This window comes from Eretmochelys imbricata, chromosome 12 (assembly GCF_965152235.1).
Source record: "Eretmochelys imbricata isolate rEreImb1 chromosome 12, rEreImb1.hap1, whole genome shotgun sequence".
Classification (NCBI taxonomy): Eukaryota; Metazoa; Chordata; order Testudines; family Cheloniidae; genus Eretmochelys; species Eretmochelys imbricata.
Window position 1 is genome coordinate 26,192,808 of NC_135583.1, and position 13,626 is coordinate 26,206,433.

Consider the following 13,626-nt stretch of genomic DNA (forward strand, 5'->3'; position numbering starts at 1 on the left):
TGAAATACCTTAGTATTTTTGTATGCATCTCTTGATTTTGAGAACATCAGCATAAAAGCCACTATTTTTAACTTTGATTTTGTTTTGAGGAATAATTCCTGAATTCCAGAAATAGCGTGTGAATAAATTGCAAATCTAAAGAGCAGATTTGTTTACAAGAATGACAGTATCAGATCCCAAAACACACAGCAGCTTATTTACTTCCAAAGACTGCTGAAGATCATGACAACATTTCTGATGACATTCCTTTTATGCCTGGGTTAGAGGAGTGTGCTATTCTCTACAAAGATATAGCCGTGAGCCTGCAATCTCCGAGTGCTGAGGCAGCACGTTTCTCACTGCCTCTTACAACGCTCTGTGCTAGCTGGCACAATTAATCCAAACTGTATTATTGTATCTGGTTTACAGATAAAATGAGATTGTAAAATAAAGAACATGTAAAGGAAAACACAAAACTCAGCTTCTGTTAAAGATAGTATAATCCAGGATGGTTTATAAATGTTAATCTTGGGCTAGTTTCCAGGGTTTCACATGCAGTACATAAAAAAAAATTTAAAAAAATTAAAATTACAAAAAGAGAATGTAAAAATTACCACAGGTCCCTAACATCACAGTAAATGCCAGTAAATATATTACAGTAAAAGAGAGGCATGACGGAAATGCAGAATTCCACACTGGAAAAAGTCCAAAGGGCTCGTTTCTGAGATAAGTGATGATTACTTTGCATGTTCAGGAATAAACATTCATTGTTGTTACTCCTTCAGTGGTCTGGAAATGGGAATTGTGGAGAATGGGAAGGTTGTCTTTCAGATATCCCCTTGTTAAGCCAGACCATTCTTTCTGAAACATCTCTATGCTGCTCATTGGTACCTTACTGGCTGTTAGCCATCCAGAAGCTGCTAGCAGGTCATTGAAACACAAAATATGTTTATTCCCAGCAAAACCTGTCTTTATTGTTTTGGCTCTGTTTTCATTTACTCTATTGGTACCATCTGCTGTGTCATGAAGTCTTTTTTAAAAAAAAAAAAAAAAGAGAGAAAAGAAAAGCCACCAGTCCTGTGACTATATGAAATACTTGTTTAACATATGAGTTTCTTTGAAATAAGCATATCAAATGCTGTACATGGAGTTTGCCATTCTTTTAACTAAGTTATTGTTTGGGATGTATATATATGATGTCAGAAGGTGTGACTACTGCAGATAGGTTATGTTACCCTCTCTCTAACGCCTTTGAAATGCAGGCGTTTTTCCTGAAAACCCCACACCAAGGGACAAATCTGCCCTCTCAGAAAAACCAGAGAGGGCTGGGAAAGTGCGATTTGCTGCACTGAGATTTCTGTCAGGAGGCTCTCTACAGGGGAATGGCCCTTCTATACCACAAAAGCATAGATAAGGTGAGATTTGCAGAAGCCTTTTCAGAGTAGCAGCTGTGTTAGTCTGTATCCGCAAAAAGAGGAGGAGGACTTGTGGCACCTTAGAGACTAACAAATTTATTTGAGCATAAGCTTTCGTGAGCTACAGCTCACTTCATCTTTGTCTCCATTTCCTCCATTATCTGTGGCAGCCTGACTATCAGGAGCTGTAAGCCCTGTGTTTCCCTACCTGGGCTAAACACTATTGACTGGAGGACTGATGTTAAAAGCATAGAGCAGTGGGCTCTTGTGCAGAAATCCTTACAGGCTTGATGGGGTAGGAAATGTCATGTGGATGGCTCTGAGCCAGGCCCATCTGACCATGCCCCCAAAACTGGAGCTAAACATGCAGACTACATGTAGAGGCTTCTGCAGTGGTGGTAGGAAGGGAAGATTAAAACTATGTTTCTCATGCTCAGCCTCATCTTTGCCATAAAATTTGAAGGGCGTGATGTGCCCCCACAGAAGCAGATTAGAAAGAAGTTGATTTCTCCTCAGAAAATCTTACAAAATGACAGAAAACTGAATGTCCACTAAACTAGCTAACCTGAGGCATTTTCAGATTTGCTCATGTTGCAGATTTCCAGCTGCCATTTTCATGGTCACACATAGGCAGCAGACGTATCGCTAAATGCATTCTGAAACCTGCACATCCAATATAACCTGTGCCTTCAAATGCTTTAGCTAGTGGAGGCAGTGAGACTTTAGATAAAGGAATACTGTTGGCTTCTTAATCTGGAAAAAATATAGTAAGAAAGCTCAGACTCGGAAATCTAGTGGAAAGTTTGAAATAAAGAAAGCGTATTAAAAGATAAGTCTGTTATAAGTTTGAAATAAGAAGTTCCTGTTACTCAGTACTTTGTAGTGCACTGAACAAGGGAGGGCCATGCAGAACTGAGATTCACGTTCAGACATAGATGTGTCTAGGTACAAGGTTGCACACCTACAAAATGGCCAGTTTCCAAAGAAATGTTCTGTGACACTGAAATAGTCTTTTCCCCATATCACTGTGTCACTGGTTTTCGTGACTCTGTGAACAGTGATGGAAAAAGAGAGAGAATGTACTCATGACTGAGACCAAAACAAGAAAGGGCAACATTTCAACTGGCAGTGCAGTTAGCAAATAGGAAAGAGATAGGTCATCTCTTCCCTTTGACTTCACAATCCATAGGTGCGCTGTTCTTCAGTCCGAATCCGAATCGGAGGCCTCATCTAAAAAAATAAAGAAAGAAAGGGGGGGACGGGTCAGTGAGAAAAGTGAAGCTGCAGGGCCACCTTTCACTCCTGTTCAAATAGATGTGTTGCTCTGTTTTAGGTGGCTGCTTCAAAGAAAATAGGATCTTAGGAGGATTTCTTTAGTTACAGCTTTTTATTTCCATACCATTGCAAATGGTTGTGGTGCTTCAAAGGAGGGACACAATCCTGCCCAGGAGTTCGTCTCCGACAAATCCAATACAAAGAACAACAGTTCAAGCGAAAGAAGTTGCGGAGACAGAACCGGCTCTCGGCACCAGCGAAGCAAGCACGTACTTGGGGTGGCACAATTCCAGGGGTGGCATCCCGGCCACCCTTTTTTGGCTTGGGCAGTTGCGCTCTCGGAGCGGCAAATTTTTTGCTTGGGGCAGGAAAAACCTAGAGCCGGCCCTGCGCGGAGACACCATGGGCAAGGTCACTGTGAAAAGGAAGCCTTCACGAAAGACATGAGTTCTATTAAAGACCTTCTACAAAATTTGTGCTGTCTTTTATAAGCCTTGTATTTTGCCAATGAGAGTACCCACTTCTTGCTTTTATGGTACTCCCTCGTCTTCCTAGAGGGCTCAGCTCCTATTCATACTGTGAATACAGTACATGAGTCTAGTTGAAGGGAAATAATTAGAAAGCCCATGGGAATGCGTGGCATGAAAATCTTTGAGGCTAACAGCTATTAGCTATTAAAACAGTCAGCGATACGTAAAAGACTAGAACCTTTTGGTGCAAAGAAGAAACTCCCTGGCAGTAAAATCTATTAGTCTGTGGAATAGTCTCCCAAAGGAAGCATCATCAGTGGGCACATTTAAAATTTGACTAGACAAAACACAGGGGATGCATTTTTTCTTAAAACAGGGTGGAGATTTAACTTTCTCTAATCAATAAGCCTTAGCCCTGGTCTACACTGGGGGGATCGACCTAAGTTATGCAACTTCAGCTACGTGAATAACGTAGCTGAAGTCAGCGTACTTAAATCGACTTACCGTGGTGTCTTCAACTCAGTGAGTCGACTGCTGCCGCTCCCCCGTTGACTCAGCCTGTGCCTCTCACGGCGCTGGAGTACAGGAGTCGATGGGAGAGCGCTTGGGGGTCGATTTATCGCTTCTAGACTAGATATGACAAATCGACCCCCGCTGGATCGATCGCTGTCCGCCGATCCGGCAGGTAGTGTAGACATACCCTTAGTTAATATGCTACTGACTGCAATGGCTTCGTACCATAGAATAGTTAACACACACGAGTTCTGGGTCACCACGAACAGAGTCTACATAGACTAGTTAATGCTGGGAACTCTCACATATCTGTCAAATAAGAGCCAGAGGTTTTGCTTGATCACTTGTAAAACATAAGGGAGGCATTTACCTACCTTCTGACTTTTGTGCTTCAGTGGCATTTTCGGAACCGCCTTGTTTGAGAAACGTGACCAGGTCATTAAAGGTAATGTAGAAATCAACAGCAAACACTATTGTGGCTATAAAGCCAAATACCTATACAACAGAAGGATAATCTCTTCATCAGCAGTTCATGTCAACCATCAATGACAAAAATGGGGTAACCTTAAATAACAATAGGCAAATTGTTGAGGAAACATGGGGCAACTGGAGGGGGGGCAGTAGGGCCAAGGTGGCTTTAAGCCACCTTTCCACCTACTAAATTATGAGAGTATTTGAGGGCCTGCCTAACAACTTGTGAGGTGGATCTAAAAGGAGGCTTCCCCCGGTCACCTATGGATCATTCCACAGCTCAGAACAGCCAGAATGCTCTAGCCACATGCACCATTGAGCACCTGGCATGTCACTATGTCTGGAGATACAAAAGGTGTCCCACGGGGCCCAGCATGATTCTGGAAACCCCTTTGTACTGAAGGAATTCCCATCTGGGAGATCAAGATCATTTCCAGTCTCCATAGGCCTAGTTTTTGCCATTCTGCAAGGCCTTCTGCCAGGCTACTGATCTGCTGCTGAAAGCTATACTGGGTGCAGTGTCTCTGGAGCTGCCTATTTAAATTAACAGGACAAGGAGGCTGGAAAAAATGAGGCCATTGTAGCTAAGCAAGCTAAGAATCTGGCACATGCGATACCTCCCATGCATAAAAATAGTGACAAAGGTAGATTGAAAATCAAACCCTTATTATGAAATTTTATTCACTTTCCAATGATTTGGTTAAGCTGTCTGGCTGACAGGGAGGAAAGGATCCAAGATATCTTTTAAAATATTATTCAAATTTGATTTATATTATTTATGTTGCATAAAATATTTATATCTTTTTGGCTTTAAGTTATAAATGGAAAGAGACTGTCTTCATTCTGAGCACAAAATGTTGACTGTGATTTCCCTAGGAAAAGCACTTCACAGTCTATGTGCTGGTGACCTGGTGTTTAAAGGGGAAAATGCCATTGCTTTTGTCTCAACTGCTCGGTGCAAAAACAGGCAGCAAAGACACAAGTCTGAAAATATTTGCAACATGGATCATATTTTATTAAATAGAATTACAACCCTTGGTAGCTATATAGGGCTTTTCATCCAAGGATCTCAGTGCTTTTTACAGAAATGGGTATTACTATCTTAATTTTACAGATGGGGAGACAAAGGCAAGAATAAGCGAGGTCACACAATGTGTGAGTGGCAACATCAGGAACAGATCCCAGATCCCCTGATTCCCAGGTCCTTGTTCTAAACAATAAATTGCTTTTTCTCGCTTTGGGCCGAATGCTGGCATAGATTAATTCAATTGCAAAACTTCCACTGATTTCAATGAGATCAAGATGAAGCTATTTCTCAAATATATTGAAGTACAGTTCACCAAGATGCAGAAGTGGAAATCGCTTTTCTCCTTTTAGTACTTACTCCAGCTGCTTTCGATGCTCCATCAGAATATTTTGAGACTGCAGCGATTGAGATGGCAAAATATATAATGGCGGCAGTGACGCAGCGCAAGAAATCCTGTATAACACAATGCAGTGCTGATTTAAATAGTCAAATTATTGTAACACATTAAAGTCCTGTTACAATTGCTTTTAAAATGAGGACTTTAAAAAAATATTTCTTTGTCATCAGAATTTCAAGATTATATAGTTATAACTATTTTATTATCTGCATGTAGATTTGCTATTTTCTTGGTATATCTGGGAAATAAAAAAAAAAATTGTTTTTAATGTGCTTGGGATCCTGACTCTGGTAGCTCGAATCTGATCTCAGTGATAAATCTAAAGCTAGCCCCTGGAAATCAATGCAAACCTTACATTGAATTGAGAAGGGTATCTCCCCACTGAGTTCACTTGGGAAGAGAGGCATTACTTTGGATTTATGCTAGTGTTCCTGAGATCAGAAGTTAGTGCTTTATCTTCAGTGACTGTGCATGGAACATGATTGTGCGACAGCTAGAAATGATTAACAGAAGCTTTCCAACTGGAATCAACTTAGACTGTGGATAGCTTTTACAGGAAATCATGAAAGCCCTGCCATTTGAGACCCCAACTAGATGGCCAAAGGACAATAGCACATAACTTATAGGCATGGCCATGCACTGGATTACCTATTCTACTTGTAAATATTTCTAGTGCCTCCATTCCTCTGGTTCTATCTTGTATACAGTGATTTTCTTAGATGGTAATAAGAATAAATTATACAGCTGAGAATCTAATTACATTACAGGAAACTGTATCCAAATCAATGTGATTATTTTCTCCCCAGGCAACAGTTGTACCAGCCAGGAGTCTGAGTGGCACAGCAAACGCACCACAATGAATTTAAATATTTCCAACTGTATAAATGAAAACATTATCTTCAGTGCCTGATCAGAAACATGCTGAAGCTGTAGTTTATACTAAATGTGTACTGACATGTAAAGGATGAAAGGTTGAGAGAGAATTCTGTTCAGTCTATTAAATGGAGAGTATCCAAGCTACCAAGGAAGTGATGGAGGGAGATGAAATCTTTCACTTTTTTAGGTAAAATGTGCTGTGTATATGGTTGACATTGTGGGCTCTTTGGGAAAGGGAACATGTCTTATATCAGTGTTTGTAATGTGCTGGGGAAATGGCATCTCTACACACAAATCCTCCAGGAAATTGAATTCCTTTGAGGTCAATCTGAATTCTGAGGTTGGTACACGTTACCGCAATGAACATAATAAATATGAAATTCATTTTTTTCTTAGATGGTTCTGTGAAGGGTGCTATAAAACAGTAAAAGACAAGCATTTATTTGAAAAGGGGTGGGGGGGAGAGGGCTTTTGAGATTGGAACTGAAAGCATGTATACTCTCTCTGAGATGATGAAGTTACTGCCATAGTTTTAGCCATCAAAGACTCTACCAATATTTAACTCAAAACTCATTAAGACCAACTATCCCTACGTTGCACTAATAGGGAATCCAAATGGAACTAGGCTGGGATTTTTTCCTAAGCAAAAATAAATTGACCGGCTAGATAAATATTCCCTATAGTGAGAGTGTTTGGTGCAACAGAGCCATCCAGTGGTCAGTGTAAGTAATAACCTGCAACTCCTGCAGGCTTCCTATAGATCAGATACAGTACTTTTCAGTTTAAAGGTGATTTTCTTCATACAAATTGGGTATCAACTGCCAGAAGGGTCAGATAGCTCCTTCTGCCATCACACAAATACATTAGTACTGTGTTGTTGGGGAAAATGCTTCTCTGACTGCACTTACATAGCACATTCCAACTGGGAATATCAGAGCACTTTAGCAAGGTGATATTTTCCCCCTCACATCATAACATGGGGAAACTGAGGCACAGAGATTAAGGGTTGGATTTTTCAAAAGTGCCCAGTGCTGGCCCAAAGCTCAGTTAGGCTGGGGCAAGGTGCTTTTGAGAATACAACCTTAAAGTCACACAGCAAGTCAATTGCAGAGTCAGTAGACCCTAGGCCTGGGCTCCAACTACAATGTTACCTCCCATAAAAAATGGTAGCTACAAAGTTATAGTGTATAATCTATTGCAGTTTGTAACATGACTTCCGGTCCTGTGGGATGAAAGGCACTAGAGAGAATTTATTAATAATAAAGGTCAAGTTGTTAGCAATTAGTGTAAAATGCAGCTCTATCCCTTTTATCATCTACTTTCATACTGTAAAATTGAAGTTGTGTGTGAATTTTACATCCCACTTACCGTCAAAGGCCAGTAGATTCCTTTAAACTTCTCATTAAGCTTAGAGGAGTATGCAAAGAAAAGAAACAGCGCCAGCAGAAATTCTATGAGTGGTGCCATCATGAAAGATGCAGCCGAAGATGCAATATAACAGATAAAGGTGATAAATGACAGCACCTAGAGTACAAGGGAAAACATCGCTAATTATTCACATGGTACAGCAGAGACAGAGTCCAGGACAGTTCTGAGAGGCTTTGAAGAGAGATTTCTTGTGCATATTTCAGTCAGTCCAGTGACTGATGGCAAATGCTACTTTCTACATGCCCCTCTGCTTAGAGTTGTGTAAATTTAAAATAACTCCATCCATTCCAATGGATTTCTGGGGAGCCACTCCAGATTTACACCTATCTAAGTGAGACTATCATTTGGTCCTGATTGTAAACAATTCTGGGAACATAATTAAGTGATCAAAGTTGGAATCTGTCAGAAAATGAATTCTAAGCTTTCAGTCAAGGCAAAGCAGTGCCCAACAGAAATCCAAGTCATTGTTCAGATAGCCCAGAGGTATTAGTCTTGTCAGTAGAGTTAAAAGAAAAAAATATAATTTCTGCTGCTGATGATGATTAAAAAAAACAAAAAACCTTTGACAGTTGCTAATGCTCAAAGGTTCCCGTGAGTCAAAGGTTCTTGTTTTTCTTCCAGCACTGACTGCTTTGCTTTAGTAAGAACAGACTTGAGTAAGATTTTTCTCAGGAAGGAGGTGGTTCAGATAAAATGAACCTGCTATGTGTGTTATAGAACAGTATTTATCCCACTCTGCCTTAAACCTCCAAAATAACAAAAATGGGTACTTTCTCTGCAATGCTCTAGCTGCAAGGAAAGGCATTGCTATATTACGGCTCAAAAAGGAAAGCTCTACAATGGAGATGTGATTAAACAATACAGCACAACCTGAATCACAGCCCCAAAATAGATATAAAGAATGTTGGGTTACACTGCCGCTGATACGACACACCTGTGAGGGTAAGTAAAGTGTCTCTCATTTTAGTTTTACAGATGGGAAACTGTAGCATGAAAGCCATGGGTTATTTCAGCGAGGGGAGGAAGGACAGAGGACAGATGGATTCTATTTTAAAAATTAAATTTTATTTACCTTTACATGTGAAAAATGAATTAAATCACCCATTTTGAGAAATAACCCCCCGCCCAAACCCCTAGTTTGTTTTGAGAAGTTCTGGCCTGACATACTTGACTAAGGGTTGGAGACCAGCTTTATGGGCCTCTGGCTCGGTCTGTCGTTAGTGTAGCCAGTAGCCTCTCCGCCTTTAATTTCCCCCTATAGGATGTGTGTTAATTAAAACTGTTAAAACAATCTCTCCCCCTCCCCCCCATCCCAACTAACATTCTCTCTCTCTCTCTCAGCCTGCTCTGGCCAACCACAAGAAGAGGACACACCTGCCCACAAGAAGTCAAGAAAAGACAGGATAACAATCAAACCAAGCATAAAGCAATATTTGGCAGTTTTTTAATGCAACTCAATGGGAAGTTGCAATACAACATTATCTGCACTGATGGGAAGCCAATAAAGCAGCAGCAGGCCAGGCCCTATGCCCAGAATTCCAAGATGGCACCATTTAGAGGTGAGTGGCACAGCTGGCTTCTCTCTGGATCAAATTGACTTGTGTATTTCAAAATCTCTCTAAGAACAAAAATCTCTAGCATAGTCATTAAAAAAATTATTTGCACGCCAAGCCACAAAATACAAAGTACATACTGAGTTTCCTAGCAAGCCACACCTCTTCTGAACCATTCCCAAATGCAAAATTTTAGATTTGCTACTCAGATAGTCATAGGTGGTGTTATCACTGGTATTCACTAGCTTCCTTTTCAAATAGAATGATGCAAACATGCTCCTTCTTCAATGTTGTTCTATTCACTACCTGGAAAATAGGGTATCAGTAAATGATGCGTGCTAGGTTCTGGTCCTGGTGACAGGTCTGTGCTGTGTTTGAGAGTGGTCTATGCCTGAAGAAACTACTCCACAGCTTCCTTGTTTTAATGAAATGTCAGTTTTATTATTTATTAGTCAAACATAAAAATGCATGGGCTCAAGGGGCTGCTTTTTGACTGCAAGTCTAATTGGAATGCATTCTTGAAATGTTCATTTAATCTCAGAAGTGTGATTATGCTATGGAACAGCCTGGAAACATGGTTCTATCCAATTATGCTTAGAATTTCTGCATTTACAGGTGTCTGATACAGATGGGTCCAAACTTCCCTTACAGAGCCAAATGTTGAACCCAACAAAGGTCAGTGATGTTTCTAGACCATTACAGTGATAGGCAAGCCACAAAAGTCAAATCGGAATATGAGTTCAAATTCCTCTTTCTAAATGTGGAGGTTTCCAAGTCCATCTCTAGTGTCAGAGAAGTGAGGGGTGTACATGTTTGTTTGTTAAGATGGCCCTTTCTCTTTTTCAAGAAGCAGTGTCTCCTTTTCAGAAAGTGTTTATATTAGAGGGGTCAATGCATTTGTCTCACTGAATTTCAGATCTATTAGTTTGGCTGTCTGCAACTACAACATATTCCCTGCACCGAGTTGTACATCAATTAAGGAGCATTACATTTGCCATATAAGTCACTAATTGCTCCTGTGAGAGGTCATTCAGTGCCCTCAAATACATATACCTGGAAAGCACATTAGGTTAGGAGAGTTCTAAGCAGTTTAATCTTGTTGAGATTATTTACTAATTTATTAAACTAACAAAACTTCGTACTGATCTCTAATTGCTTTATCAAATTGTTCCATCTGTGACCAAATGTAGAGGGAACATAATAATTTAGTGCAATTTAATATCAGATGGGTTTGTTCAGACTTATAAAGGAGTGGATGATTTGGTGTGCAATACATATGGTTTACTCCTGAATCCAGTTCTGTTGTGTGATGGCTCAACCTCAAGCTCTGTGTATATTCCATTTGATTCTCATGTATCTTATGGACTCAGCTCATCCTCCAGAATACCATGGAAGACACTGTTAGTAATCTCATTCCCTGTTTCAAGTGCTGGCTTTTTGGTGTGTTTGTTATTTATTATGAGATACAATCGGTGCTTAAAGTGGTCTGAAAAAAGTGAGGGATCTGTCATAATCTGGGAACAATACCACAGGTAAGACGGTGCTTAAAGTACACCCCTCAGCGACCTCGCTTGATTTTTTTTTTCTTTTGCCCAGGGATGTGACAACTTGTAACTGCCCCTTCCCTCCACGTGCCCACTTTAAGCAGTGAATATGAAATATTGAGGTGGGTGCTATAGTAAAGATTAATGAGGAACACAGAAAAAAGTTGCGCAGGGGACACAAGGAGTGATTCTAACTCCAGCTAGCATTGAGGTTGTCCTAGAGGAAGATTTGGTTAATTTAGAATTAAGGTTGCTAAATTCAATGACTAATTATGCAATCCCTAAAATAATCCCTGGGAAATCCTCAATTATGTTCCTTCTCTCCCGGTATATGTCACTTCTGATACTCTCCTACTCCCACCCACCACCCTCTACTTGTAGGTTTCTTTTGTCACAAATGTGCAACCTTACTCTGATCCTAATGAGTATAGACAAGTGAGTGCTGAGATTTTTATGGAAGGAATAGTAGTTTCTGGGGCCTGGAAGACAGTTTCTGATGGAACATATCTTGTCTTGGTGTGTTAGACCTGTGGTGGTAGACTGGGGGCGGGGGGGGCGGCGGTATGAAATTCCTAGGAAGATGTAGGTAAATATGTATATGACATTGTTCTTGTTTCATCTTAGGAACCTGTTATAAAAAACTGATTCTGTTCATAGGTGGTGGATGATTCTTGTGGCTCAAGTTAGGGTTGCACATATGATAGTGAAGGACGAAGCCTTTGTGTTGCGGATTATGGGAGGGTGTAGAGGAATATGAGAAATGACATATCCTGTAGAAGTACAAATTTAAAAGTGCTGATTTCGTTCCCCCACCTCCTTTCCCCTCCAAGATAAGTCTGGCTACTGTTTTCTGGCCAGGAAATAGAAAGTCCCATAACTTTGTGTTATAAGCATATCTGCTGCACTTGCATTTGCAGGACATGACATGGACCCACTGTTTTGCTGGGAGCTGGTTGGAAGGTCCATAATATTGAGAATATGAGAAGTGTTGTTTCTCACTGCTCTTCTTAAAAATCTCCTGTCCTTTTTCTTGCTGAAGGCAGGGCAGAGGGGATGGGGACAAACAAAACAAGAATAAATAGGTGAAGCAAAGATGGGCTGTCTGAATCCAAATACTGGAAGAGTTAAACACAAACTGTACTTCATAGCTTAGCTTACCAAAAAGAATTGAGCACAATTTAAGTAGTGAATTACACTATAAAGAACGTAGAAGAAAAAGCAAAAAGACCTAATTCAGAGGTGAGTGGTCCATAAAAACAAAGGAAAATAACAGAGAGCTTCTATACCAGACTCCATTAATTTAGCATATTGACACCAGATTTTACTGTGCACATTTGTCATTCCCGCCAGCAGCGCAAGGTTTCTCCATCAAAGGCATGAGCTAATTCAGGTGGGTTGGACATATAGAAGAGTCTTTGCATTCTCGTAAGATCAACCTTTTGGCAACAGTTAAGGCAAATAGCAACCCACTTTGAGGCAAATGAAGTGGAGTGTACTTTAAAATCCACAAAGTCAAGGATACAAAGTCATAGGAATAAAAGGAGGAACATACAGAGAGAGAGCTTGTGTTCAGTGAGATCTCTGCGAATATCAGCAGAGATTCTGTATCTTCAGGCACAAAACTAGTGTGTGAGACACAGTGGCAGTATGTGCTTGGATTGAAATCCAAGCCAAACATAAATTATTGGGCTCAATACGAGGGTAAGTGGGTGAAATGTAATGGCCTATGATATATAGGAGGTTGGATTAGATTATCTAATGATCCCTCCTATCTTTAAACTCTATTAATCTACAAAATCACCAACATTGTTTGCCTTATGCTAGTAAAATCCACTAAGAATTTTGTTTTGAAATAACCATATAGATGCACTTTTCCTATGCCTCATTCTATCTTCAGTTTTCTGTTGATGCTAATTATATTCTCTAGATGTGGGAACTTCAAAACAGAAAAAGATCGTCAGATGGGGTTCTCCCAGTATCTTGGGATTCCAGCAAATGTGTCAAGCAAAGCAGGAAAGAACAGGCTTTTAAAAAAAGTAACTGTTGTGTGGACTCTGAGTTATTTAGTGTTTTATAACTTGCAGAGTTTTGTCAGTATTACTAATGGAACATGAAATGCTACTTGCCTCTTGTTTTTAGTGATGTAAATGTTGGGTCTGACAAAGATTTGAATTCTATGAACTCTGCAGCCCTGTAAAGTTATTGCATTTGATAATATTAGCACCATCACACTCCCAGTAGATACTATAATTCTTCCCACTAAGGGGTAGGTGATAGTTTTACCATCAGCCAGTACAATTGCTTATAAGGAACAAACTCTTGGCTTCCAACTTTTAACAGAAAGCTTTGTTCTTTAGATTCCAACCAGGACAGTCCTAACAAATAACGTCTGAGAAAGAGCCTTACAATGATCCATAGTCCAAACTCACGGAGGGGAAATGAGAGGATGTGTGTGCTTTGGCAGAAAAAAAAGGTCCTATATTTGTGCTAACATGCCTGAGGGTAAATTCTCTGATAGTTTATGACTATAGAAAATGTATTCATCTGGGTTAAAGTCACCCACTTAATTAGCTGTAAGCAGCAAAATTTGGCACAAATTATAGGATTATGTAATAGTTCTTTGAGCAACTTTAAAGCCTCCCCCAACTGGGGAGAGATGCTTGTTCTTTCATGATAAA

General features: G+C 40.1%; 1 protein-coding gene across 6 annotated transcripts in view; it reads right to left on the bottom strand.

The window, feature by feature from the left end:
• Nucleotides 1–461: 461 nt before the first annotated feature.
• CMTM3 (CKLF like MARVEL transmembrane domain containing 3) overlaps nucleotides 462–13,626 on the bottom strand; it is a 29,096-nt gene continuing 15,931 nt past the window's right edge. For 3 of the 6 annotated variants that reach the window (XM_077831540.1, XM_077831539.1, XM_077831541.1), the window contains 5 exons: nucleotides 7,792–7,947; nucleotides 5,508–5,603; nucleotides 4,027–4,147; nucleotides 2,794–3,056; nucleotides 462–2,624 (listed from right to left, as the gene is read on the bottom strand). In XM_077831540.1, coding sequence (XP_077687666.1) covers nucleotides 2,571–2,624; nucleotides 2,794–3,056; nucleotides 4,027–4,147; nucleotides 5,508–5,603; nucleotides 7,792–7,947 — 690 coding nt within the window. In that variant the 3' untranslated portion in view covers nucleotides 462–2,570. Of the gene's footprint in view, nucleotides 2,625–2,793; nucleotides 3,267–3,643; nucleotides 4,148–5,507; nucleotides 5,604–7,791; nucleotides 7,948–13,626 lie in introns of those variants that run through there. The other 3 variants (XM_077831542.1, XR_013347720.1, XR_013347721.1) reach the window with 3 other exon arrangements.